General features: G+C 53.4%; 2 protein-coding genes and 1 long non-coding RNA gene across 14 annotated transcripts; 2 read left to right on the forward strand and 1 right to left on the reverse strand.

Moving 5' to 3' along the window:
* Positions 1-4,427: 4,427 nt before the first annotated feature.
* RIPK3 (receptor interacting serine/threonine kinase 3) lies at positions 4,428-8,455 on the forward strand. Of its 2 annotated transcripts, none has more exons than XM_025919919.2 (10): positions 4,428-4,601; positions 4,855-4,995; positions 5,134-5,443; positions 5,898-6,037; positions 6,164-6,210; positions 6,421-6,588; positions 6,697-6,764; positions 7,007-7,369; positions 7,513-7,573; positions 8,127-8,455. In XM_025919919.2, the coding sequence occupies exons 1-10, from the start codon at positions 4,576-4,578 to the stop codon at positions 8,273-8,275; spliced, it is 1,473 nt and encodes a 490-aa protein (XP_025775704.2). In that variant the 5' UTR covers positions 4,428-4,575; the 3' UTR covers positions 8,276-8,455. The 2 variants fall into 2 exon arrangements, with proteins under 2 accessions (XP_025775704.2, XP_086566177.1); XM_086710051.1 differs by having other exon boundaries at positions 7,007-7,228.
* On the reverse strand, positions 8,442-9,642 carry LOC147580062 (uncharacterized). Its single transcript, XR_015252469.1, has 2 exons — positions 9,136-9,642; positions 8,442-8,587 (listed from the first exon to the last, which is right to left on the reverse strand). It is a non-coding gene; the product is annotated as an uncharacterized LOC147580062 (long non-coding RNA).
* On the forward strand, positions 9,618-25,272 carry ADCY4 (adenylate cyclase 4). Of its 11 annotated transcripts, XM_025918814.2 has the most exons (26): positions 9,618-9,764; positions 10,069-10,278; positions 11,577-11,774; positions 11,891-12,052; positions 12,713-12,862; positions 13,304-13,452; positions 13,531-13,642; positions 14,336-14,463; positions 14,617-14,775; positions 15,034-15,166; positions 15,369-15,542; positions 18,232-18,275; positions 18,394-18,480; positions 18,681-18,750; positions 19,114-19,211; positions 19,883-19,967; positions 20,064-20,201; positions 21,021-21,131; positions 21,390-21,574; positions 21,770-21,854; positions 22,326-22,484; positions 23,785-23,931; positions 24,226-24,333; positions 24,427-24,541; positions 24,854-24,978; positions 25,065-25,272. In XM_025918814.2, exons 2-26 carry the CDS (start codon positions 10,120-10,122, stop codon positions 25,215-25,217), a joined length of 3,234 nt encoding a protein of 1,077 aa, XP_025774599.1. In that variant the 5' UTR covers positions 9,618-9,764; positions 10,069-10,119; the 3' UTR covers positions 25,218-25,272. The 11 variants fall into 11 exon arrangements, 10 of the variants coding, with proteins under 10 accessions (XP_025774599.1, XP_086566170.1, XP_086566175.1 ...); XM_086710044.1 differs by lacking the exon at positions 11,577-11,774; XM_086710041.1 differs by lacking the exons at positions 9,618-9,764; positions 10,069-10,278 and having other exon boundaries at positions 10,306-11,774; positions 15,423-15,542.
* Positions 25,273-26,678: the final 1,406 nt, after the last annotated feature.

Below are 26,678 nucleotides of genomic sequence, written 5' to 3' on the forward strand. Positions count from 1 at the left end.
GCTTTCCTCTAAGGAGGATTCAGTTTCCTTCTGTTGGATTCCAGAGGGCATTAATAATCTGGGGGCATGGGGCGCCTGGGTGGCGCAGTCGGTTAAGCGTCCGACTTCAGCCAGATCACGATCTCGCGGTCTGTGAGTTCGAGCCCCGCGTCAGGCTCTGGGCGGATGGCTCAGAGCCTGGAGCCTGTTTCCAATTCTGTGTCTCCCTCTCTCTCTGCCCCTCCCCCGTTCATGCTCTGTCTCTCTCTGTCCCAAAAATAAATAAACGTTGAAAAAAAAAGTTTTTTTAAATAATCTGGGGGCAGTTAAAATTTTCAGCTTATGGTTTATTGATCAAAGGGAAAGTAAAAATTCCAACCATAGATCCTTGTTAGAGCAGATCTCACATGGAAACTAACATTTTTATTAATTTTAACATCTGCAGCCTAGACAATTTTCCCTGTAAGATCCCTCTGTAAGCAGATAATATTTTTTCCTTTCCACTGAGAATGTAGCCTAGTTGAGGGTCCTAGCTTTGTGGGGAATAGGGGTGTCTCACATTTTAGCTTTCATCTTCCTAGGCCTTAGGGCTCACTCTGTGGTTCTCTCCCAACCTTCCATACCCCCTTCCCAGTCCCCAAAACTCTAGGCTTCAAGTTAGTTGACTCTCTGTTTACTTACTATTTACTTTTTGATTTGTATTGTTTTATTTTATTAGTCTCGGGGGAAGCCATTGGGAGGTTACCTTTCTTTTCTTGGGAGCTCACTAAGGAATTTTTAAAATGTGTTCGTTATGGGGCACCTGGGTGGCTCAGTGGGTTAAGGGTCTGACTTCAGCCCAGGTCATGATCTCAAGGTCCGTGAGTTCCCAGAGCATCAGACTCTGTGCTGACATCTCGGAGCCTGGAGCCTGCTTTAGATTCTATGTCTCCCTCTGTCTCCGTCCCACCCACGCTCATGCTCTGCCTCTCTCTTTCTCTCTCTCTATCTCTCTCTTTCTCTCAAAAATAAATAAACATTTTAAAAGAAAAAAATGTGTTCGTTATGCTTTACATAGCATTTAGCTATCCCGTTATGGGAACTCTGTCACACTACTGGAGTAGATAGAATTTCCGAAACAATCAAACAAAAATGGGATTGTATGGTACCTATTGCCTTATAAGCTGCTTTTTTTCCCACTTGATATATGATAGACACCTGCCATGATAATAAATATAGGTCTAGAGCACCATTTTAATGGCTACATAGTCATCCACTGCATAATTTATTTATAATCTTTGTAATATATATTTATTTATGTATAACCTTTTCGTGTTATGGGATATTTAGGGTTCTGTTTTCATCACTATGTCAGACAACACTTCAGTGAATATCCTTACAGCTGAGTTATTGCATACACATGATCTTCTTCCTTCTTTAACTGTTTATAAAAGTAATATACACTAACATAAACTGTTCAAACACTAAGGAAAACGAAAATTCTCCATAATCCTTTTTACCATCCCCTCAATTAATACCATTTGATCTATAACTGGAATCTCTTCATCAAACAACAGATCAGAATTAGTTCTGGCTACAATATGTAAGAAGAGAAACCACACCCTCTGCCCTCCCACCCCCACAACTAAGGATAGGGAACCAGAGCAGGTACTAGGAATGTGCTGAAGGTGACCAAAGACCATCAGGAGCAAAAAACTGAAGAGATGAGAAACACCCAAATTCTCCAAAAGCCTGGGACAGGGGCAGAGGCTCTGTTAGGGGTCAGCAGCACTAGGCCTCAGGAAAGGCCACAGCTCCAAAATCTAGGGATCAGCTCTGTTTTGCCAGGTCCCCCCACCTAGAAGCAGAGGGTCTTCTCAGGCACTCACTCCAGGCTCCTCTTCCTGCTCCTCCTTCTTTTAAAGGGGTTTGGTTTGTTTTGAGTCAAAAAGTAGTACAGGCTATGACACTATCCCCAAATCCACACTTTATAGTGGCTTACCCCTGAGTCTCAGGGCCTTAGCCCAATCTAAACATATTCGGTCATAAAAAGGTCTTTAAGCACCCTTCTAATGCCTTTCTGCCTGCTTCCCCTTGCCTGGGGTCTTCTCCCAAAAGACTCATGAACAAGATGGCTGCCCTCTCTGGTGGCTCTTGACTCCTGACTAGACTTTTTTGAGGACCTGCTGCACTTGCCTTTATATTCTGTGAAATGCCATCCTGTCTCAACAATAAAGTCGATTTCATGTGGGTTCTGTCAGCCATGAAGGTGCAGGTGGGAGCCCCCAAACCTTAACAAAGTGCAAACTCCTTTTTTCCTCCCAATGAGTTTGGAGCTCCAGCAGGAGTGATCAAAGTTGTAAGGAATCCCCAAAAGTCTTCGTTGTTCACTTAATTCAATTCAACAAATATTTACTGGGTGCCTACCATGTACTGGTTTTTAAAGAGACTACAGGGGCACCTGGGTGGCTCTGTCTTTTAAGCATCTGACTCTTTTTTTTTTTCTAATGTTTATTTATTTTTGAGAGATGGAGGGTGAGTGGGGGAGGGGCGCAGAAAGAGAGAGAGAGAGAGAGAGAGAGAGAGAGACAGACAGAATCTGAAGCAGGCTCCAGGCTCTGAGCTGTCAGCACAGAGCCCGATGCGGGGCTTGAACTCATGAACCATGAGATCATGACCTGAGCCGAAGTCAACTGAGCCACCCAGGCACCCCAAGCATCTGACTCTTGATTTCAGCTCAGGTCATGATCTCACGGTTCATGAGTTTAAGCCTCTTATTGGGCTCTGCACTGACAGCATGGAGCCTGTTTGGGATTCTCTCTCTCCCTCTCTCTCTGCTCCTTCCCCACTTGCATGTGTGCACCACATCAGAGCACACACACACACACACACACACACACACACACGCACACACACTCTCTCTCTCTCTCTGTCTCTCAAAATGAATAAACTTGAAAAAAAAATAGACTACAGTCCTAGAATTCCCTAAATAGCTCAAAAAAACACAAACTGACTCTACCAGAATTCATGGTATGGATCTAAAAATCACAGTTGGGGCACCTGGGTGGCTCAGTCGGTTAAGTGGCTGACTTCGGCTGAGGTCACGATCTCGCGGTCCATGAGTTCGAGCCCCGCATGGGGCTCTGTGCTGACAGCTCAGAGCCTGGAGCCTGTTTCAGATTCTGTGTCTCCCTCTCTCTCTGACCCTCCCCCGTTCATGCTCTGTCTCTCTCTGTCTCAAAAATAAATAAATGCTAAAAAAAAAAAAAAAAATTTTTTTAAAAAGAAATAAAAATCACAGTTAACTGCTGGCCATGTTTGTTCCATCCAGCAGAGTGCATGGACCACTGGACAGAATGGAAAGTGCATACCAAGGTGAGCACCTTCCAGTGAGAGTCAGGTCTCCCCATAAAGGACTGAGTGCTAGGACTGGCCACATATAGTTTCCACAGCCTCCAGCCACGGTGAGGCCTTCGGTATCCAGCTCAAGAGTGGAGAGTAAGGAGTGGGTATGTCTTCATAGACACCTTTTGTCTACCCTAAATCCTTAAGGCTCCACAAATTCCTGCATTTCCAAAGGCCTTCGTCCAGAATACATGCTTGCTGGGCACATGTGTTAACCAGGGAATTTGTGTGGAGGTATTGGTGTGGCAGGGAGAGGGCAAGGATGTGTTTCCCCTCCAATGTCCGCCACAATGTCAGTTGCCCTTGGCTGGGCCAATTCGTCTAGCTGACCACCACGCCCTGAGAGTCAAATCACTACCAATGCCAAGGGCTTGCCTCAGCAAGAGCAGCTGTCAGGGACTGGGCAGAAATACAGACAGGGACCCTTCACTACGCTATTAGATGCTTCACACCTTTAGCCACATTCACAACCAGTTAAGAGGTACAGACTGATGGTTCAGTCAGTCCGTCAAACCTGATGGTTCTGAGCTAGGCCTAAGTCAGCTCCATACTGGCTTGGGCAAGGTATTTAAGCTACCTGTGCCTGTTTCCTCATCCACAAAGAAGTAATAAAAGTAGTACCAATCCCCCTAGGGTGGATGTGAGAATTAAATAAGCTAATACATACCTGGCACATTCGAGCTTTACAGAATTGTTAGCGGTGATCGTAGGGCATTTGGGGGAGGGCTAAATGCTTGGACCATAAAATCCTCCTCAGCCTCATCCCCTCCCTACAGCAGGCCTGGTAGGTGGTGGAGACGGAAATCCTGTGGGAGAAGGGAGAGACACAGGCTGCAGGAGTGGATTGTGGGTCCCTGAAAGATGAGGATTACTTGTGTGGCACCCTAAGTTCTCAGTGACACCTAACCTGGTTGTGACACGCCGCAGGTGCTCAGGAAATATGAGTTAGGAAGGAAAAAGACTAACTTTCGGTTCTGCCTCCCTGCCTCCTTGGGGCGGCACCCTAGACACGCGCCCCTGGGGCGGGACCCTAGATGTACCAGCGAATGAAGGAAGTGGTTTAGTCACTCCGGGTAAAGGAGGAGCAAACCGGGAAGTGGAATCCTTGCAGTGACCCCTCTCGCGACTCCCTGTCTCTCTCTGCCACAACCCCCCCCCCACCCCTGCTCCCAGAAGTCACTCCATCCGTGTGGACTCGCACCTTCCAGCCTGATGTCTGATGTTGGCGTCAAGTTATGGTCAGTGGAGAGCAGGATACGGATACGGATATGCAGCCTGATACACGCAGCCACGCAGCCCTCCCCTCCCCTCCCCTCCCCTCCACAGACTAGCTCCGGGAATGCCATTGAGCCCCTTACTGAGGCCGGAGCACAGTGGGACCCTGGGGGTGGGCAGGGGTGGGAGCTGGGATTTGAAGTGAACGTGCAGAGTCACCGGTGTCACGGGGCAGGGGAGGGGGTGCGGTCTGGAAGACCAGGCCCCCTCTTTCAGGCCCAGCGGTACCCCAGCCTCCCTGGTTACCCTCGAGGAGTTGGAGAACCTGAAGTTCATCGGTGAAGGTGGGTTCGGGGCGGTGTTCTGGGCGCGACACAGGACGTGGGATTTAGATGTGGCAGTCAAGATCATGAACAGGTGAGTGACCTGAGCAGCGGGGCTGGGGCTTCCTGGGGTCTGGCCCAGAAGGAGGGGCCGCTGTGCTGTGGGCCTAATTGGGTAAAAGAGGGATCTTCCAAGAGCAGAACCCCACTCCAACTCTTTCCTGGAATGTAGGGAGACGATATCCAGGGAGGTGAAGGCCATGGCAAGTCTGCGGGGCCAGCATGTACTGCACCTGCTGGGGGTCACCGGGAAGCTAGAATGGGAACATGTGCGTGGGCCGGCTCTGGTGACTCAGTTCATGGAAAACGGTTCCCTGGTGGGGCTGCTGCAGCCCCACTGTCCTCGGCCCTGGCCGTTCCTCTGTCGCCTGCTGCAGGAGTTGGTGCTGGGGATGTGTTACCTGCATAGCCAGAATCCAGTGCTTCTGCACCGGAACCTCAAGCCCTCCAACGTCCTGCTGGACTCAGACCTGCATGCCAAGGTCAGCCCACCCATAGCCCAGCCCAGCCTCTGGACACAGTCCTGTCTCAGAACTGTTCTAGCCCCACCCACTAGACACAGAAACTGCTTCAGCTCTGTCTGCTGCATACTCTCAGCATTTCCCTTGGGACACAGGTGTCAAAGCCCACCCAGGAGCCATGGCCCCTACCATACCATGTGTTTGAGACCCTGACCAACACGGTCAGTTCCACAGGCCCACCCACCAGTCCATCAAAAACCTCATGGCTGACCTAGCTGAGGAGACTCAGACTTTGACCCAGCCACATAAAGGGTACCCAGACCTCCAACCCAAGGGCCCTACTGGTCCTCCCATTCCCCTAACCCTCAAAACCCCCTTTACAAGGCTGGACCTGCACCTTGTGGTGGGAGAGGGAATTCTGAAAGTTGCCTTACCTGTCCATCCCCAACCTTCTCCTTCCTCCCTCCCTTTCCAGCTGGCAGATTTTGGCCTATTCACATTTCAAGGAGGCTCAACGTCACTGGCAAGATCTGAGGAGTTAGCCCTAGCCTACTTGGCCCCAGAACTGTTGGCTGATGTAAACCGGAGAGCCTCCATGGCTAGCGATGTCTACAGGTAAGGTACCCACTCTAAACACACATTCCAAATTTCTATACCTCTCTGGACCCTTCTAGGGGCCGGTATATGGGAAAGTAGTCTTGCCAGCAGTTTGCTCAGGTCTCAGCTTTGTGTCTCCTGCAGCTTCGGGATCCTAATGTGGGCAGTGCTAGCTGGAAGAGAAGCTGAGAGTAAGACTCTAGGCACACACTGGGATCCTTAACTCCAGGTGCCCTCCTCCTGCAAGCCTCCAAACCCTCTTCTTCCAGCTTACCTGCTCAGACTGCCTGACTTTCTCCTCACCTTGCCTTGGACTACACTCCTTTCCCCTTCCCATGGTGGAGCAAGTGGCCCCTTATACCCTGAATGTCTTTTCTTCACATCCTCCACCCCCACTCCAGTAGTGGCCCAGAAATCAGCAGTACAGGAAGCAGTGTGTGAGAGGCAGATCCGGCCCCCATTGACCAAGCTGCCTCAGCCCGGCCCAGAGACTCCTGGTTTGGAAGGACTGAAGAGGTTAATGCAGCACTGCTGGAGCCATGAGCCCAAGGACAGGCCCTCCTTCCAAGGTGAACTGGTCATTTAGCTGTCAGCCAGGGTAGGCCTGGATCTGTCAGCAGGGGGCTTCTCCCTGGGAAGGTTTGGCTCATCTGCCACCCCACTCTGCTTGTTTCCAGAATGCCGACCAAATACCGAGGAAACCCTCAATCTGGTAAACAAGGAGATGGATGCCGCAGTCTCCATGGTGAGTGTCCAATGCCATCCCCAACCCCAGAGCGGAGCAAGGATGGCACAACATGGCTCTCTTGGCCACCCAATGACTCCCCACTGACCACTGTTCTTTATGCATGCCTTAATCTTTGGCCCCACTCTCCCCACCTCACCACTGAGTTCCCAGGTAATGCATTATGGACCAAGAGATTCTTTCCTTGGGTTTACACTGGCTCTCCCACTTCCATGCCCAGAACGCTCCTTTTATCCTTGCAGGTGAAGAAGTTCCTGTCTGAGCACAGGGGTAGCAACAGGATGTTGTCTGCCCCCAAGCCAGGCCCAGGAGGGACAGAAACGGATGAGCCTAGGGGAACCACAGGAAGCCATGATTCTATAGCCTCTGAAATGTTGAACAAACTAAATCTGAAGGAGGCCCCCCGCTGTGTTCCTAAGAAATGTACAAATCTTCCTGAGAGGATCAGGACACAGGGAGACAAGGTTCAGCCTTCCTGGAGAGCAGGGATACCTTCAGCCTCAACAGCCCCATCTCCCCAAACTCCAGAGACCTCACCTTTCAGAAATCATACCCCCAGCCCCAAGTTGGCTTGGACCCCAGGTCCTGGGCCCAAAGGGAATCAGGTGAGACCCTGGCAGAACTAGAGGATGCACTAGGAATCCTGTGAATCCTGTCCCCCTCGCCAGGGAAAATTTGGGGCTGAAGGGGATGCAGCAGGGGAATAGGCCCCAGGACAGGGAGCCTAAGAGAGCTGTGTTGTTCGCAGGGGGCTAAGAGACATGGCACCAACCGGCCAACCAGGGCACCAGGGCTAAATCCAATACCAGGTACCCACTCCCCACTCCTTCCTTTCTCCTGCTTAATTCTTCCCCTGGCTTCTTCCTCAAGACCATATATAGATCCAGGGTACCTTGGGTAGCAGGGGAGAGAAAGGGCTAGTGGCCAACTACCCCAAACTTCTCGTTTCATAAAATGAAGAAACTGACACCCACTGGGACTAGATCCCACTGAGGTCACACAGCAAAGCCTGGATTTGCCCTGAGCTTCCTGACTTTCCCCAGCACCAGCTCTGTGAACCCCTATCTTCCGTTGTTGCTATACTGGTCCAGAGGGGCTCCTGGAAGAAAAGACCCAAATATCAGGGTCTCAGACATTAGTTGCCACTCCTTTTGAACTTCTGCAAATGGGTTCTGAAGGGGCAGCAGGAAGGGGAAGGCCAAGGCATGCCTTGACCCAGCCACAGGCCAGCCTAGAGACCCCATACTTGCAATTCCCCAGGATGGACACAAGGTGCCGCTGCCCCTCCACCCTGCTGCTCCTCCTAATTTTGAGGTCCTCACTACTTAACCCTTCCACTAACCCTGCAAATTTCTCTTAAAGGGCCGCCATCTGTTATCATAAGTGACAGCCATGCGGTACAGGTGGGAGACAACAACTACTTGATTATACAAGGAGGAACTGCCTTATCCACACAGGGCCAGGCACCTTGGGGCATGGGTAGAGGCTGGCAGCATGCCCCCCACAAGTAGGTGGGGAAGTAGGGCCACAAGAACCAAGAAGCCTGGAGTGGGCTGCAGGGCCAGTACAAAGCAGGTTCTGAGCTACCTCTTGGACTTGAAGCAATTAACTGAGACTTTCTTTAAGGGCCATCTGGCCTGCAGCCAAACTGACTTTGTGCAAAGAAGAGTCAATAAACGTGGTGAATTTTTTTTAAGTTTATTTATTTTAAGAGAGAGAACACATGAGGAGGGGAGGGGCAGAGACAGAAGGAGAGAGAGAATCCCAAGCAGGCTCTGTGCTGTCCGCGCTGACGGGGGTGCTCCATCTCACAAGGTCATGACCTGAGCAGCAATCAAGAATCAGAAGCTTAACCAACTGAACCAGCCAGGCACCCCCACGCATGGTGGATTTTTAACCAAAGCGTCATACTTGGGAGGCTAATGCTTAGGCCAGGCCCTGGCAGCTGAAATGTGGCTGGGAGATCCGGGAGTTGACAGAGAGGGAACCCAAGGCACTGCTGTCTAGCAGAGGCCGGAAGCGGGATGCTCAGGGCTGGGGGTGGGCAGTGTCATGGCACACAAGGTCAGGGCCCAGCTGGTGGCAGGAAGGAATCCCGGTCGCCTGGCTCCTGGGGCTGCTCTAATCTCTGGGTGGAGCACTTCCTCTACATCAGGCAAGAGCCCACCCTAAACCAAAATTCTGGTGATAGTCTCCCTGCCTACTTTTCTTCTGGGCTATGGAGACTCCGCAGTGGGGTCTTGGGAAGAGGGCTCTCTACGGGCATCCGCAGACCCAGGCGCATCTCTTGCCCTGCAAGAAACCCCCCAGCCTCTTGGAGGTCAGCCACCGTACTTATTTGCCTCCACAATTACTCACCACCTACACTCACCTGCTCCTTGCTTCCGAGCCCTTTGACTCCCAGCTGGTGTCAGGAGTAGAAAGCCACGACTCCACAAAGCTACACACAGACGTGCCTCCTCCCATGGAGCTGGACTCCATGGGAGCATGGACAGTTCAGACTCCACCACAGCAGCTCATACAGGCAGGAGGAGAGGAGAATGGGAACACCCTTCCATCCTGACGTGAATCCTACCCCCCATTCGCCCCCACATTCTTCCTTACATTCTTGCCGGCTTTCACTCCAGCTGTCCTGCATTCTCCCCACGTCCAAGGGTTCCACTCCGATTTCCACACTCGCTCTTCAGCCCGGCCTACGCCACCCCTTCGCATCTCCGACGGTCTGCATTCCCTTCTGGAGACGGCAGAAGGGGGAAGGTGACGGTGTTAGGGGAGACAATGAGGGAGGGAGGAGGCCTGAGGAGTCCGACTCGACTCGGCACGGGAAGGGGCCGGGCAGTCCCATCGGGGGAAGTGGGAGGGGTCCCCAGGCGCCGGGAGGGAAGCGCCTGCCGCCCGGGGCTCTGAGCCACTAGCTTCTCGGGGATCGGGACTCCGCGACCAGCTGCCCGAGCTCCCTCCTCGGGCGTAACCCATTCAGCTGCGGCAGCATCGCGGGCAGTGAGTTTGGGGAAAGGGGGAACCCGAGGCTCCTTTGCTTCAACCGCAAATCCCGTCCCACCCGGCCATGAGGCTTTTGCTAGGGCACCTCAGGCAGTCTGGGTTCGAGGGAGGAGGAGCGAGGGATGGGGCAGTCCCCTCACCGCCAACAGGGAAAAGGCTGAGAGGCCACAGGGAGTGCCTGGAAGGTGGGATTGCCGCGAGGTTGGGGAAACGGGATGGAAGTGGCTTGGACCCAGTGAGAGGGGCACAGTTGGGGCCGGCTGGGGCCGCAGGCGGTAACGCGGCCCCCGGCCCTCCCCAGCCCCGGGGCCCGCCCTCCACCCGGGCGACGAGGCGGGGGGCAGGGAAGACCATGGCCCGCCTCTTCAGCCCCCGGCCGCCCCCCAGCGAAGACCTCTTCTACGAAACCTACTACAGCCTGAGCCAGCAGTACCCGCTGCTGCTACTGCTGCTGGTGATCGTGCTCTGCGCGCTCCTGGCGCTGCTGGCTGTCGCCTCCGCCAGCGGCCGGGTGAGCGGGGAGGGGGGCGGCTCTGGTGAGGGGCGCCTTCCGGAGGGTGGTGGGAGGGTCACTGCCTAGGGGGCGTTTTCGGAGTTAGGGCTCGGGAGGGGCCTGCTTTTCCATATGCCTTCTTTGCTGGAACCCAGGAAAGCCTTACTAGGAAATGTAGTGACCCTGGACAAGTCACTCCACCTCTGGGGCCACATTCGCTGGGCTGCTGGGAGAAGGCTGAGCCCTGGGGGTGCTTCTAATTTCTCTCAGGGTACTGACAGGCCTTCTGAGCTTCTGTGATCTACTGGTTCTAGAGTAAATGCAACACCGGATTTTCCAATTTTCCAGAGGGGAAATTACACTGGGCCCTGTGGGAATCCGTTTCCTGGTTTTCTTTCTTTCATAGGGGTTGTGGGGCAGTTGTACCCATAGTCTCCCAGAAGGCACCCTCCCTCCCGCTCACATTTAGTCCCAAAATAAACCCATTTCCAGTTTCTAGTTTCTTTTTCTTTCTTTTTCTTTCTTTCTTTATCTTTTTTTTTTTTTTTTTTTTGAGAAAGGGGGTCTTCAATTCAATTCCATTTCTGGAAATATCCTGCTCCAAGTTTTCTTTTCACTTTTTGGAGGCAAGTTGGGAAAGCCAATAAACAGACCAATTCTTGCTGGTCCTCGAAGTCCAGGAAGAGGTGGGGACACAGGGCAGGGACAGCGGTGGGAGGCCTACACCCAGAGGTGGGTGGCAAAAGTGTAGTGCTCCCCCCTAGCCTGACAGGAGGGAGGTTCCAGGTGCCCCCTGCTGCTGGAGCACTTCTTGGGTGGGTGGATGGGGATCAACTCCCAGACTTGTCCCCAGGGCAGGGAATCTCCTGAGCAAACTGGTTCATTCCTAAGTGCCTTCTGTAAGGTAGGATTCTTTGGTTGCTTCAGGACCCCTGGCTGGTGCTGGAATTCCTATTTGACAGACTAGAAAGCTGAAGTTCAGAAAGGTCATGGATTCACAAATGGGCAGTATGGGTTCTGAGCCAGGGACTCTGGATAGATGGCCTAAGGCTCAACCACCCCTGCAGCATGCAAGTGAGATATTAGGTTGAACCCTATGAAACCCCAGGCTCTGTAGATTAAAAACAGATTATTGGTGACTTCCTATGGTTCAACCTACTACGAATGGCAAGTCGAGGTGCCCTGTCTCCTTTTGCTACTTGAGTTTGAGACACATTTCAGAAGTGGCCTGGGGGGACTGCCTGTTCTTCTTCAGCTTGGAGGCGCTCCCCCATACTCCACACTCCAGTCTTGCTGCAAGCACCCTCTCCTCGCAGGAGCTAGCTTCAGACCCAGGCTTCCTGACCACTGTGCTGTGCGCGCTGGGTGGCTTCTCGCTGCTCCTGGGCCTGGCGTCCCGGGAGCAACGGCTGCAGCGCTGGACACGTCCCCTGTCGGGCCTCGTATGGGCAGCGCTACTCGGGCTAGGCCACGGCTTCCTGTTCACTGGGGGCCTGGTGAGCGCCTGGGACCAGGTAAGAGGAGCGGCAGGTGGAGCAAGGGGCAGCAGGACAGCCAGGCCAAGAGGAGAGAGCAGCCCAGCTGCTGGGCTGGCCGAAGCCAGCAGCTTCCTGTGCCCTCCCGCCCCCAGGTGTCCTTTTTCCTCTTTGTCATCTTCACCGTGTACGCCATGTTGCCCTTGGGCATGCGGGATGCCGCTGCTGCGGGCCTTGCCTCATCGCTCTCCCACTTGCTGGTCCTTGGGCTGTACCTTGGGCCTCAGCCTGACTCAAAGCCGGCGCTGCTGCCACAGGTGAGCACACCCATAGTACCTGCTGCGCAGCGGGGGGAGGGGGCGGCCCCGCTGCGGCGCGCGCGCGCGCGCGCGCGCGCGCCGTTAGTTCCTCTGAGCGTCCACCAACTTCTTGCTGAGCTGGGACTCCAGGGTGAGGCGCCCGCTAAGCACAGAGGACAAACACATACACACCCACACAGTGCGCTCATAGGGCTGGTACACCAGGGCAGCCCGATGCCTGCAGAAACCAGAAGAGGCCTCTGGGTCCATGGGCAAGTGAGCTCACCTGGGGACCAGAGTAGTGGGGACAGATGCGGATGATGGAACCTTCACAGAGAATGTAAAAGTCGGAGATTGAGTGGTTTTGCGCTGCGAGGGGTGGGGGGCGGGGGGGGGGGGTAAATACTGGAGTAGTATTCCAGGCAGAGGAAACATAAGTGAACGATTTCTAGACCTAAGAGGCCATGTTGGTGCACAGCCAAGTCTAGAGCAGGGGTATTGGGGGAGGAGAAGCGCCCCCTACGGACCCCACAGTGTAGCACAGATTGCCTGGAAATTCTTGGGTCTCTAACTGTGGAGTCCTCCTCAAGCATCTTGGAGACCAACTCCAGGTATGCACTTAATCACCCCCACCGCCACCCATGGCCAGCATCCTCTGAGGCTGACCCTCACCCACAGCTGGCAGCGAACGCGGTGTTGTTCCTGTGCGGGAACGTGGCGGGAGCGTATCACAAGACGCTGATGGAGCGCGCGCTGCGCGCCACGTTCCGCGAGGCACTTAGCTCCCTGCACTCGCGCCGGCGGCTGGACACCGAGAAGAAGCACCAGGTTCGCTGGGCCTGGGAGGCTGGGCCAGACTGTGGTGTGAAAAGGGGTTGTTTGTATCATTCAGCCGGGCCCCTTTGCAAGGCGAATGACTTTCGGCAGATCACTTAGCCTTCTCTTTCCTCCTTTGTAAAATGTGGCTACCGCCCACCTTGGAAAGTTGTGTTAAGTCTCAAACAAACTGAAGCCTATGAAAGCACTTTTATGATAGTAAACAAAGAACTCTTAATTCTGGCATTGGTTCTGGGAGTTCAGTCCCCAAAGGTGATTAGTGCAGGGTGGGATGTTGGAGCCCCAGCTCTATGTGATGGGAAGGATCTTGGGGGAGTACTTTGGGGAACACCTAGTGGGACTGGGGAAGTGCTGGGTTCCTAGTTCGTTGGGAGGCTGGGACTTCTGGCTGTAGGTTGCAGGAGGGTTGGTGTTCATTGTGACCTCCTCCAGGAACACCTTCTCTTGTCCATCCTTCCTGCCTACTTGGCCCGAGAGATGAAGGCAGAGATCATGGCACGACTGCAGGCTGGACAGGGGTCACGGCCAGAAAGCACCAACAACTTCCACAGCCTCTATGTCAAGAGGCACCAGGGAGTCAGGTATGAGAAAGGATGGCCCCAGGGAAGGGGGCTGTGGGCTGAGATCCTGGCCCCACCGACACAGTCTGCCCTGCCCAGTGTGCTGTATGCTGACATCGTGGGCTTCACCCGGCTGGCCAGTGAGTGCTCTCCTAAGGAGTTGGTGCTCATGCTCAACGAGCTCTTTGGCAAGTTCGACCAGATCGCCAAGGTCAGAGGGGGCCTCCCTCCCCACCCAGGGATCTTCAAGTGCCCCACCCTGGAGAGCCCCTTCCAAGGGAAACACCTGCCTCCTCAGATCCCAGTCCCACTTCAGAGCCCATGTATTCCAATGGAAGATATTCCAATGGAAGTAGGAAACCCTCTCAAACAACCCCAGCTCTGGAGCTGCTCACCACACACCTCAAACCTGGAAGAGACTTGTCAACAACTCCACAAATGTCCCAACCACAACACCCCCAGATATGCTCAGAGCCCCGACGTAGGTGTCTCTGGACACCACAGCCAAATCTAGGGGGATGTTCAGATGTTCTAACCTTAGGGAGCCCTTCCAAGGGAAATGTCTGCCCTGTGTAACCTCAGCCCAGTCCAGCCACCTGTTCAGACCCCCAGGGATGCCCCCAACAAACCTAATCTTGGGTGTCACCCAGAAAACCTCTGTCTTGAGGCTACTTTCATATGCTTAAATCTGAATACACCCTCCACATGCCAGAGCTGGGGGAGAGCCACAGACCTCAGCCAGTCCCATAGCAAGTTGAGAGAGTCCCTAGATCTGACCCAGAGACTTCCGGCCTCATAGGTTCTTCAGGAATACCACATTTGTTCCCACTCCTCCCAGCTCCCTCGTACCTCTGGCCTCTAACCAGGTGCCCCCCTTCCCCTGCACACACACACACACTCCCAGGAGCATGAATGCATGCGGATCAAGATCCTGGGAGACTGTTACTACTGTGTCTCTGGGCTACCGCTCTCCCTGCCAGACCACGCCATCAACTGCGTGCGCATGGGGCTGGACATGTGCCGGGCCATCAGGTCAGCTCAGGTGGACGGGCAGGAGGGGTAACAAGGGATGGATATTGGGGAGGAGCAGACAGGGTAGTGGAAGTCCTCTTAGAGGGAGGGAGGGGTGTGGCATGGGTAGGGATGAAGGCAGCATTCAGATTGTCCCCTACATATCCTGCTCAGGAAGCTCCGGGCAGCCACTGGCGTGGACATCAACATGCGTGTGGGCGTGCATTCGGGCAGTGTGCTCTGCGGAGTCATTGGGCTGCAGAAGTGGCAGTATGATGTCTGGTCCCATGATGTCACACTGGCCAACCACATGGAGGCGGGTGGCGTGCCAGGGTGAGATGTGGGGCTGCAGGAGGCCACAGGAGGAAACCAACCGGGCCTCCCACATGCTGTCATCCTGTTCATAGTTTCCTAAAATGAGCACAATCCCACGTGGGGCTTAGGGAGATCCTGGCGTGCAGGGAGTGGGGTCGGGAGACACCTCTGGTAGCACAGGGCCTTGCTTAAAGTCAGACCTCCAGGAAGGCTCCTTGAAAGAAAGGAGAGGTTTGCAAGCCCTCCGTCCTGACTCCCACTGCCCCCTCCTTCCAGACGAGTGCATATTACAGGGGCTACCCTGGCCCTGCTGGCAGGGGCTTATGCTGTGGAGGATGCAGCCATGGAACACCGGGACCCATACCTTCGGGAGCTAGGGGAGCCTACCTACCTAGTCATCGATCCCCGGGTAAAAGCCCAGCCTGGACCCCATGGGCTGGCCCATCCTAACCACCCACAGCCAACAGGCCTGATCTCTTTTCCTACACCAGAGACTGAATTCCTGGGTCCCAGTGTGTGCGTCAAGGGGGAGGTGACACAACCTTCCAAGAGGTGTGGGGAGAATGTGGAAAGCATTTGTGAAATTGACTTTCAGCCCTCCTATGCCCCAGGCTGAGGAGGAGGATGAGAAGGGCACTGCAGGAGGGTTGCTCTCCTCTCTCGAGGGCCCCAAGATGCGTCCGTCGCTGCTGATGACCCGCTACCTGGAGTCCTGGGGCGCCGCCAAGCCTTTTGCCCATCTGAGCCACCTAGAGAGCCCTGTGTCCACCTCTACCCCTCTCCCGGTAAGTGCACTCCACTGCAAGCCCTAGCACTTACATAACCCCACCCCACTGCCTCTCCCAACCTCCCCCCACCCATCCATTGAGTCACTTGATGACATCCTAAGGTCCTGAACTGTCTGGTTGCCCCAGTCACTGGTTCAGGCTTTTCCTTACCCTTCTTTCCAGAGAAAGGGCAAAGGTCACTGCCCTCTGAGCTCACTTGAGATGCAAAATCCTATAGGCACCATGTTCACTGTTCCCCAAACTCCACTCAGGAAGCCTTCCCTCAGTACCCCAAAGGTATAGACCATACTTCCTCTTGGCTCTGAATCCACCACTCACACCCAGTCCCACCAGGAAATGTCTCTGTTGAATTCCCTTCCTGAAACTGCACACTCTCTTTTTTAATCCCCACTAGAATTGGGAAGGTGGGGGCAAATCAGTTGTTGCCCCTACTCTCAGCGTTTATACAAGGATTAAATGAGGTGACAGTGAAAATCGCATGTGGTCTTGAAAGAAGTCACTCTGAGCAGGCAGGGATTGAGGAGGGAGGGAAGAGAGGTAACCAGGGCTTGGTTGGCTGACCTTGTGCATAGCACCTTCCGGTAATCATGACCCACTAGCTGGTGGAGGAGCCTGGATCTCTCCCACCAGCTGGCTCTTCGTGTTGGTGCTTGGTGACAAGCAGCCAGAACACCCACGCATACAGTTACTGAGGCTGTGTCCCCAAAGGCTTGCCCCAAGATTAGGGTCCTCAGCCTGCTCTTCTCCATTTTATCTGATCTTCTCCAAACTTTCCCAGCCACCTTTCTGCAGATCTTTCTCTCTGAATCTTCTCTGCCAGACCCAGTTGGATATATGGGATGACTTCAGAGCACCCTTTCTGTGTTCCATCTCCCCTCCCCACCCACCCAGCAGGAAAGCAGGCCAGAGATCCGTGAAACACTGTGGTATGGGGGGGACATTGGCAGCAGTGGTTTAGGAGAGTACCTAATTCCATTCCTTAACACGGTGTAGGGGAGACGTCAGAAGGGTTAAGCGGACAGGAGGGAGAAGAAGAAAGAATCCAAGACTCTGCTGACTATTGCAGGATAGAGTCTCCAGCATGGAGGCAGAGTAGAGGGTGGGCTTTGCTGGGAGCCCAGGAATTGTGAGACAATGTTAGGTGCAAGTGCAATCCCCATGGTGAGAGGCCCCCTAGAACCCATGCCAGACCTCCCTGAAACCCCACTCGTGTGCAGGCTAAGAAGTGTCAGGGTGAAGAAGTAGGAACTCCTGGTTCGAGGGTAGCTCCCAAGGCAGGACCTCACCAGCCCAGAAATTCACTTCCAAGCCCGTGAAGTACCAGGCCCTCAGTCAAATGTTAGAAATCCTGAGAATCACATCAGCTTACATTTAAACAATGGGGAACCTTGGGGTGGTGGGGCAGTGTTGGTGCTAGTATATAACATCCATCCATCCATCCATCCATCCATCCATCCATCCACCCCCACGTGGGTAGAACCCACGAACCACAAGATCATGACCTGAGCTGAAGTCGGTCATTCAACTGACTGAGCCACCCAGGCACCCTGTTCCTTCTACACTTTTAAAGCACCTACAATGTGGCAGACACTAGGCTAGTTCTAGAGAAGACAGAAATGAATAAATTGTTTTCCCTGTTTTCAAAAAACAGTCATTGAGCAAGGTGGAGAGGCAGGTAGGTAGTTTGAAGAACGTTAGGCTCAGTCCTGGTTGCATAGATGGGCTCATACCTAGAACACACCCCTTAATCTCCCTCCCCCCCATACACCAGGTTTTGATTTGGGGGGATGATGTGGCCCCCTGTGACCCTGCTTCCTCCACATGAGCCAGGGGAGCAGAAAAGAACAGTCACAGACTCCTGGCCCTGGGCAGTGGCCGTTGGCTTCATTCTCTTCTTTGGGGCTTTTCTCACCTGCTTTACTTGCCTGCTTATTTTCATATGTTTGCTCATGGTGCGCATTTGTTTTGGTGCAGGAAAGAATGACTGTGACCAGGTTTGTCTCTCTTCCTTTCTCTTTCCCTTTCTTCTAGACTTTTTGTCTTCTGCCCCCACCACTTCCCAGCTCAGCCTGACCACAAGCGAGTCAGAACTTTCTCACTGTCACTTCAGTTTAAACCAAGGACTTTTGGGATTTGTTCAGTCCTTAGGGAAGATGACAGCCACTCAAGCTTACAGAAAATACAGGGTTACCTCACAGGGGGTAGAGACTGAGGAAATAAAATTATAAAGACCCTGGGTGTCTAAAGAGTCCAGAAGAAACTGTTTTTTAAAGTTTATTTATTTATTATTTTGAGAGTGACAGAGAGAAGTGCAGGCAGGGAGGGGCAGAGAGAGAGGGGGACGGAGAATCCAAAGCAGACTCCACACTGACCGCACAGAGCCCGATGCGGGGCTCGAATCCACGAACTGTGAGATCATGACCTGAGCTGAAGTCAGACTCTTAAATGACTGAGCCACCCAGGCGCCCCAAGTCCACAAGAAATTTAAAGAATAAATGTGGTTTGATCCTTCCCTTAAGGGCAGATGGGATTTGATGGAGAGAGGAAGTCATCAGAGGCAGGGAAAACACTCATGCCAAATGCTCAAGGCCAAGGACATGTGTAGATATGGAACCCCTCACTGCAGAGAGGCTTCAGGGATGCTCAGCATCGCCTCATCCCCCTCTTTGCTGTGTTCTTCCAACAGGAGAAGGCCCTGGCTTCCTTCAGCCCCCAGTGGAGCCTGGACCGGTGAGGAGTCCCAGGGGTGACCTGCCCCCATCCTTCCTGGGGGTGGGGGGGCTGTACCTGCTTCACCCAGATATGTTGAGGGCCTCCTGTGGTGACAGGCTGGGCTGTCACTCTGCAGGAGCCGTACCCCCCGGGGGCTAGATGATGACCTGGACACTGGGGATGCCAAGTTCTTCCAGGTCATCGAACAGCTCAACTCTCAGAAGTATGGAGAACAGAAGAGGACTGGGAGGGGTTGGGAGCTGGGCTTCTGTGGTACAGGAGGGATGTGCTCCCCTAATGACCCAGAGGGAAGTGGGGGGGCTTCCCTACTCTACTCCAGGGAAACATGCACCTGACCACCCCTCCACCCACCCTGCCCTGCCCTTTCCTCTCCGGGGCTCATGGCCCCCCACCTCCTACCAGACAGTGGAGGCAGTCAAAGGACTTCAACCCACTGACACTGTACTTCAGAAAGAAGGAACTGGAGAAAGAGGTGGGCTGGGGTGGGTGGGGGGTGACACAAGGTTAGAGAATTTTCCAACCTTAGTGCCTTGGCCTTGGGAAGGGGGCAAGCCCTGTGGTCCCACCTCACCTCCAAGGTCTGCTCAGTTTGTGATCCTGGGCTGAGGGGCTTGTACCTCTCTCCAAATGGCTGTCACCCTATAGATTGATTTTCTAGGTGGGGATGGGAGGGAGGAGGGCAGTTCCTTGGAGAACCAGTAGGGGCTACCTGAGACTGAACTGGAGGGTGGGTGGGGAGGCTGAGACACCTGTTCTTGCCTGGAATTGACACCTCCGAGATGATGGGCAGCCCTAGTGGCCCCTGTCTCCACACTGACCCCCCCTTCCCTTCCAGTACCGACTCTCTGCCCTCCCCGCCTTCAAATACTATGCAGCCTGCACCTTCCTGGTTTTCCTTTCCAATTTCATCATCCAGATGCTGGTGACAAACAGGTGAGAGCCCCAGGCAAGAGGGGCCCTGATTCCCATGTATAGACTTTTTGATCCTTGACCCACATTTTCTTCTTTACCGACTTTCCCTTAGTTTCGGACACTGACCCACAGAGGAAACATGTGTTCTGGGGAAACAGTGATAATCATAGCCCTCATTTTACTATCGTACATCTCGTGGGCTTTCTACATAACCCAAGCACTTTCACAAGCCTGTCTCTCAATTCAAACAACTTCTCAATGAAGCAGGTTCTATTTTCATTGAGAAGCCCAAATCTCACAGGAAATGAGCTTAGAAAGTAGGTCCTTGTTTTTAGTCCATGGCTAGGAGGGGCTGCAGGGACTTGTCCAGAACTCAGCCAGGTAGAAGAAGAGCTTTGGCCTGAAGGCCCAGAGACTGGCCTGATGTGGCCTTGACCCCTTTGTGAGCCTCCTGCCCCCTTCCAGTATTGTCCCCACCTTATAGTTCCTGCCCTACCCCACCACTGCCCTAGACCCCTCAACTTTCCCAGAGCTTCAGCAGGCAATGCCTTTCATCAGCCCAGTCCCCACTGGTAGCCAGTTCAGATCCCCAGGACTCCTCCTCCCCACATCTCCCAACTGGGTGGCACAGCACCCTCCCAGCACACAGAGCCGATTCTGACTTTCAAGGCCTCACTCTTATTTCCCTTTAGGCCCCCAGCTCTGGCCATCACCTATAGCATCACCTTCCTCCTCTTCCTCCTCCTCCTCTTCGTCTGCTTCTCAGAGCACCTGACGGTGAGGTGGGCTGGGGGGTGGAAGTGGTGAGCTGGGCCCTCACTGTGACCTGGGTGTCCCAGCCCCACGGCTAAGATTCCTGTGCTCCTTCTGCAGAGGTGTGTCTTGAAAGGCCCCAAGATGCTGCACTGGCTGCCGGCACTGTCTGGCTTGGTGGCCACACGGCCCGGACTGCGAGTTGCCCTGGGCACAGCTACCATCCTCCTGGTTTTTGTGATGGCCATTCCCAGCCTGGTGAGGGCAGTGGGGGGCCCTATGTACCCGATCAGGGCCTGTTCGAGCTGTCAGAAGCTGAAAGGGGACCCCTGGGATTTGGGAGGACAGCCGGAGTAAGGCCAACATTCTGGCAATGTTGGACAAGTATAAAAGAAAAAAATTAATCTGCCACCTGAGCATATCTATTCTGTGGAGGCAGATCTTCACTGTTTAGCTCGCTCATTATGATCTTGTAGCTGAGTTTGGCTGAGTTTTCAGAATTTGTTTTGTTTTGATTATTTTGAACGTTTATTATTTTTGAGAGACAGAGTATGGGTGGGGGAGGGGCAGAGAGCGAGAAAGGGAGGCAGAATCCGAGCTGTGCTGACAGCTCAGAGCCTGACGCAGGACTCGATCCCACGAACCGCGAGATCATTACCTGAGCTGAAGTCAGACACTTAACTGACTGAGCCACCCAGGCGCCCCTCAGTTTTCAGAATTTATAGTCATTCCTAGAATTCTATCCCTGAAAGACACCTTAGGAATCACCCCCCCCCCCCCCCCCCGCCAGCCAAGTAACAGAAGAGGAAGCTGAGGCCCAGAGAGGCTAAGTGGCTGGCAAGAGATCACACAGTGGATCCATGGCAGACTCGTGCTCAGGACACCTGCTCCTCCCATCCCTGACCCCCCAGCGAGGACCCCTGCGCTAAGCCTCCCTCACCAGCCAGGAATACCATAATCCCCCTCTTTGGAGGGGTCTGGCTCTGACCCATCCCTAAGTCAGCTGAACCCCAGCACAAGCCACCATCGTGCCCAGGGAGCTGCCTGCCCACCTCAGCTCTTCACTTCCTTCTGCAGTTCTTCTTACCGGCAGCATCAAACTGCCCTTTTGGGGCTCTCAATGTGTCCTCCATGGCTTTCAACATCTCTTGGGAGCTCCCTGGGTCCCTGCCTCTCATCAGCGTCCCCGTGAGTATTCCTCACAGCCCTGAAACTCTCTCTCCAGAGCCTTCCTTGGCCCCTCCCCCACCTCCTTGGTTGAACGTTCCATCCTGTGGATTGGGACAGACGTAAATTACACTTGGTGTGTGTTTGTGTGTATGACACCGCCTACTCCCCAGATAGGTCGTGGGCCCGGGGAGGGGCAGGCCAGGAGCCCTGGGATATTCTCCCACCCCTACCTGTGGGATATGCCCCGCCTCTTGACCACCCTACTTGGCCCCACAGTACTCTATGCACTGCTGCGTGCTGGGGTTCCTGTCCTGCTCCCTCTTTTTGCACATGAGCTTCGAGCTGAAGTTGCTGCTGCTCCTGCTATGGCTGGGGGCCTCCTGCTCCCTCTTCCTGCACTCCCACGCCTGGCTGTCCGACTGCCTCATCGCCCGCCTCTATCCGGATCCCTCGGACTCCAGGTGTGCACGGCCACTGGACAGAGGTGCTCAGGCCCCCTGGGAGCGGAGCAGAGCTGTCCTTACCTCCCTGACCTGAACCATCCACCCACAGGGCAAAGGGGGAGGGTGGCTGTGGGCTACATGGGCACTGAGGGTAGGGAGGAGGCCATCGGGAAGGTGCAGGGCAGGGGCAATCCTGATCCGTGGCCTCCTCAGGCCAGGGGTGCTGAAGGAGCCCAAACTGATGGGAGCTATCTCCTTCTTCATCTTCTTCTTCACCCTCCTGGTCCTGGCTCGGCAGGTAAGTCAGCCATCTCAGCCCTCCAGGCCTCCCTTTGAAAGGTGAGGCGGGGGTCCCCATATTTGTGACTTGGTCTCTCTCTCACTCTTTCCCTCAAATCTTATGCCTTCAGGGTTGAGCCGAAATAGTGTGCCCATTGGAAGCTTCTAAGTGAACCTTCCTGCTCCATTTCTTTCTCCTTTACCTCCCCCCGTAAGGGAGGTGCCTTCAAATTCTCCCTCCCTCATCCCTCCCACCCCAACCTAGGAAAACCCACCTATAAGAAAGAATCTGCTGCCAATTCTGTCTACCCTAGTTTGAATCTATTTTCAAGGTAGCCTCCCCAGGGATAGTTGCACCTTGAGGCTTCTCTCTAGACTGGGGGGAGGGGGTGTGGTTTAAGCATCAAGGAATGGGGGGAAGGGGGAGCACACAGGAGCTGAGGTTTCCCGTGCACTGTGTCTCCCCTTGGGCCCCTGCTGACCCTGCCAGAATGAGTATTACTGCCGGCTGGACTTCCTGTGGAAGAAGAAGCTGCGGCAGGAGCAGGAGGAGACAGAGACCATGGAGAACCTGACTCGGCTGCTGTTGGAGAATGTGCTCCCTGCACATGTGGCCCCCCAGTTCATTGGCCAGAACCGGCGCAACGAGGTGACTCCCCACCCCTGACTCCTTAGCCTCAGATGCCACAGGGACCAATTTTGGATGAAAACCTTGGCCCTTGGCCCATCCTCTTTGGACTCCCCCACAGTAGTTAAGTGGTCACCCAAGTCTCTGTCCCTGTCACATAGGTGCCTGACATTTTCATAAGCTCTTAGTCTTTGTCTGCTGAGCACAGAGCCTCTGTGTTCCAAGTTCTTACTTAGAAGGAGCGTCCTCTCCAACTCATGACCACTCCACGCCTTCCAGAAGCTTCTTCAAGTGTTGATGGGAGTTGTGTGGAGGACACAGTCCATCCATCTCTCTGGACCTGCACTATCCGGGATGGTAGCCATTAGCCATGTGTGGCCCTTTAAATTTAAATGAATTAAAATGGAAAATTCAATTCCTCTGTCTCACTGGCCACATTTCAAGGATCTAACAGCTGCCTATGGCTAGTAGATGCCGTATTGGGCATCCCATATGTAGAACTTTCCATCACCACAGGGTTTCCCATTGGAAGATGCTAATCTATATCCTTAAACATCTTGCCATAGACCATCAGAAGGTCACCCACATAGTTCCACCATTTTATTTTTGCCACCACTACTTCACCGTGTCTGCTGTGGAAATGCTCTTGGTCCATCTTGAGGAATGTTAAAAGAAACAGGCCAGGGGCTACTTCACAGCTTCCTGCCCCCACCGCTTGCTCTCTGCTCTCAAGATCAGCAGTAGGTCTACATCTCCTGCCTCCTTCTCTTACAGACACTGGGAATCTTGTCACTGCTCCTGTTTCTAGCTTCACATTGGCTACTAGAAAGCTCAGAGCCAGAATCTAGGACTCACAGGGACTTTATGGCACCCATTTTGTGAACCAACTTCAAATCTTACCTTTATTTTCTTACCTTATCTTACCTTTATTTTCCTTTTGGCCCCTTTTCCCTATTACTTTATCTTCCAAGTTGTAGCTATCTTTGTAAGCTGACTTAGTTGACTTAACACCTTTCGGCAATGAGATATGATAGAAAGATGATTCCCGCTGACAGGATCCCAGCTCTCGAAGAGACTCCCTTCACGTGGCTATGAGGTGATCCTGACTCCAAACCCCTGTCTCTCCTGGAATCGTAATGAGACCCAATCTTTGACTCCCGAGTCACACATCCCTGGGGTAACCTGGCCCTACCCCTCTCCCTCCTTTCCGATCCTTCTTAAATAGAGGGGTAGGAGTATGGACACAGGGAGGAGGGTCCATGCAGGCTCAGAAGGGGGAAGACCATGACTTGCTCCCTCAACCCAGCATCCCACCCTCCAGGACCTCTACCACCAGTCCTATGAGTGTGTCTGTGTCCTGTTCGCCTCAGTTCCAGACTTCAAGGAGTTTTACTCTGAGTCCAACATAAACCACGAGGGTCTAGAGTGTCTGCGGCTGCTCAATGAGATAATTGCTGATTTTGATGAGGTGACAACTCCAAGCTTCCCCTGGACCCTTTGTCCTGGATGCTAGAATTTCCCACCAGTCCCTCCTGCCAATTTAGTCTCCAGCCAGGGGTCCATCCCCCTCTCCCCGGCCCTGCCACTCCTCCTCCAATCCCCTAGCTCTCTGGAAATTCTGCTCACTATCCACTCTCCCTCCTGCCACCATCCCTGTCCTCACAACCTGGTCCTTTAGTCTCCAAAGGCCTGGGGCTGGGCCTCTGAGAGGGAGGCAGGAGAGAGCAAGAAAGACTGGGGACACAGCTTCCTCTCTATACAGCTGCTCTCAAAGCCCAAGTTTAGCGGGGTGGAGAAGATCAAAACCATCGGTAGCACCTACATGGCAGCTACAGGCTTAAATGCCACCTCCGGACAGGACGCACAGCAGGTACAGAATCCCTTCTTTACCTACCAACCTTCGTCTGGGCTCTTACTGGGGGATCCTCATTGACCCATCCTGGTGGGCCGGCCCTGTTGCTAGGACGCTGAGCGCAGCTGCAGCCACCTTGGCACCATGGTGGAGTTTGCGGTGGCTCTTGGATCAAAGCTGGACGTCATCAATAAACACTCTTTCAACAACTTCCGCTTGCGTGTGGGTGAGGACCCTCCCTCGCTAGGGCAGTCTGGAACCTCCTCCTCACCTTCCCAAGCTCTGGCTCCCTTAGGCTCTTTGTTAGCTACTCCCCAGCTCACCCTGGACCCCCTCCAGCCTCATCCCTGGGGATGGAGCATGAAGCTGCTGGGCCAGGAGCTCTGAGGCTCAGCCACCCCTTCCCTAAGCCACACCCCTCCAGGCCCTTTCCTCTAAGGCCTCCAGGCCCTTCACCCTAATTCCTGGAGTGTCCTCTTCCCCTCTCCCTCCTCAAATCCACCCACCCAGGGCTCCTCTCTACCATACCTCTTGTCAGGGTTGAACCACGGACCTGTAGTGGCTGGAGTGATCGGGGCCCAGAAGCCGCAGTATGACATCTGGGGCAACACAGTGAACGTGGCCAGCCGCATGGAGAGTACAGGAGTCCTGGGCAAGATCCAGGTGAGGAGGCTGCATTGGAGGCATGGGGTGGGGGGATAAGGATAGGGCCTCCCCCACACTTCTGACTCACACCCTTTCAATCCCAGGTGACTGAAGAGACGGCCCGGGTGCTGCAGTCCTTAGGCTACACCTGCTACAGCCGGGGTATCATCAAGGTCAAAGGCAAAGGGCAGCTCTGCACCTACTTTCTGAACACAGATTTGGCACGAACTGGACCTCCCTCGGCCACCCTAGGCTGAGACCCCCATCATCCTAAGATCCTCAATAAAAAGACTCTGGTATGATGGGAGCCAATTGGTGTCAGAAGCTTCTGGTATAGCTGCAGATCACCTTCTCCTTGCCTCTCAGCAAGCTAAACTTGCTTCTTCCCAAGCTAAAGTGAGTGTTTGTGTATATGCAAGGGTGATCATGAGTGTGCTGGAGAGGAGTGATTCTTTTTCACAAGCTCAAGAAGAGGACTGCCTCAGCCTCCCTGCCTGATTCCAGTATTTTGTACACCTTGGAAGCATAAAGAAATTTAGCCACATGGCTCAAAATAGGGATTTGTCTTTTCCTGCTCCCCACCCACAAATATTGGAAAGGAATAGCTGAGAATGTCATTTGACCTTTATTCATTCTCTATATACTAAATAAGCACCTATTATGTGCTTACTATACAGCATGGATGAAAGGCTTAGGAGACGATCTATCAGGTCCCTCCCTGTTTCAGCTGCTGTTGTCAAGTTGGAGCATACTTTCCAGCCAAGACCTGTAGACGGTTTTGGGATTCTCTTGTTCACAGATCCCTCAAATGCCCTCTTGCTTGCTTCTGCATCCTTCTGTGCAGATGCTGATACTATGTAGATCTTGAAGCATCCAAGGTTCACGCCTACCTCCTATTTGTCGTAGACTCTGGGTCTGGAGTTCTCTCTTGTTCAGCAAGAGAGAGGATGCAGAATTAAAATGTGAGAGAGGCTAATGTTGGGGAGGAGACAAGAGCCCTAAGTAAAGATCCTTGCTCCGTTTTTATTAGGATCAGAAGGCTTACAAACGTGATGGACGTGCACAAAGAGACAATGAAACCGTGAACATTAATTCATATGTGTGAGAGAAAAGGGGTTTTTGAGGATATGCAGTGTTAGGGTTTGGGTCAATACAAAACAAAATCCCAGAGCCGGGCAGATGGTTGTTTATGGCAGGCACAAGGCAATGTGTCTGTGTATCTTAGCTTGCCTGGGGGATAAGACAGAGCAGGCTACCTCAGGGTCAACAAGGCTCCTTTCTTTTGCTAATTAGCTCCGCTCCAGGCAACTTCTCCCTGCTGAGGTCTATAACCTTGTTTACTTGCTTACCTATTCTGGTCCTTCCCTCCTGTGAAAACAGCTTTCTGCTATTGCACTATTTTGGGGCACTTCCGCCCTGATTGCCTAATGTTGGATGCTTTCATCCTGTGGCTTCCTATTCCTCTATGCCTTTGTTCTATACTGGGGGCACTTTTGCCCTGTTTACCTAATCTTGGATGCTTTCTTCCTGTGACTTTGTTAACCCATAGGTGCAAGCTCAGGGAATTCCTAAGCTTATTCCCCACACATTTTTAGCAGTCTGTGGGAGGTATCTTGACACCCTAGGTTTGTTACAGATACTGCACATTTTGGATTTTTGGTCTTTCTCCTAGTTGGTCTTTGTTTATGGGAGAGATTCAAAAAGTACTCCGCTGCCAT

The sequence above is a fragment of the Puma concolor genome, chromosome B3 (assembly GCF_028749965.1).
Source record: "Puma concolor isolate L17-30 chromosome B3, mPumCon1.1.hap2, whole genome shotgun sequence".
Classification (NCBI taxonomy): domain Eukaryota; kingdom Metazoa; phylum Chordata; class Mammalia; order Carnivora; family Felidae; genus Puma; species Puma concolor.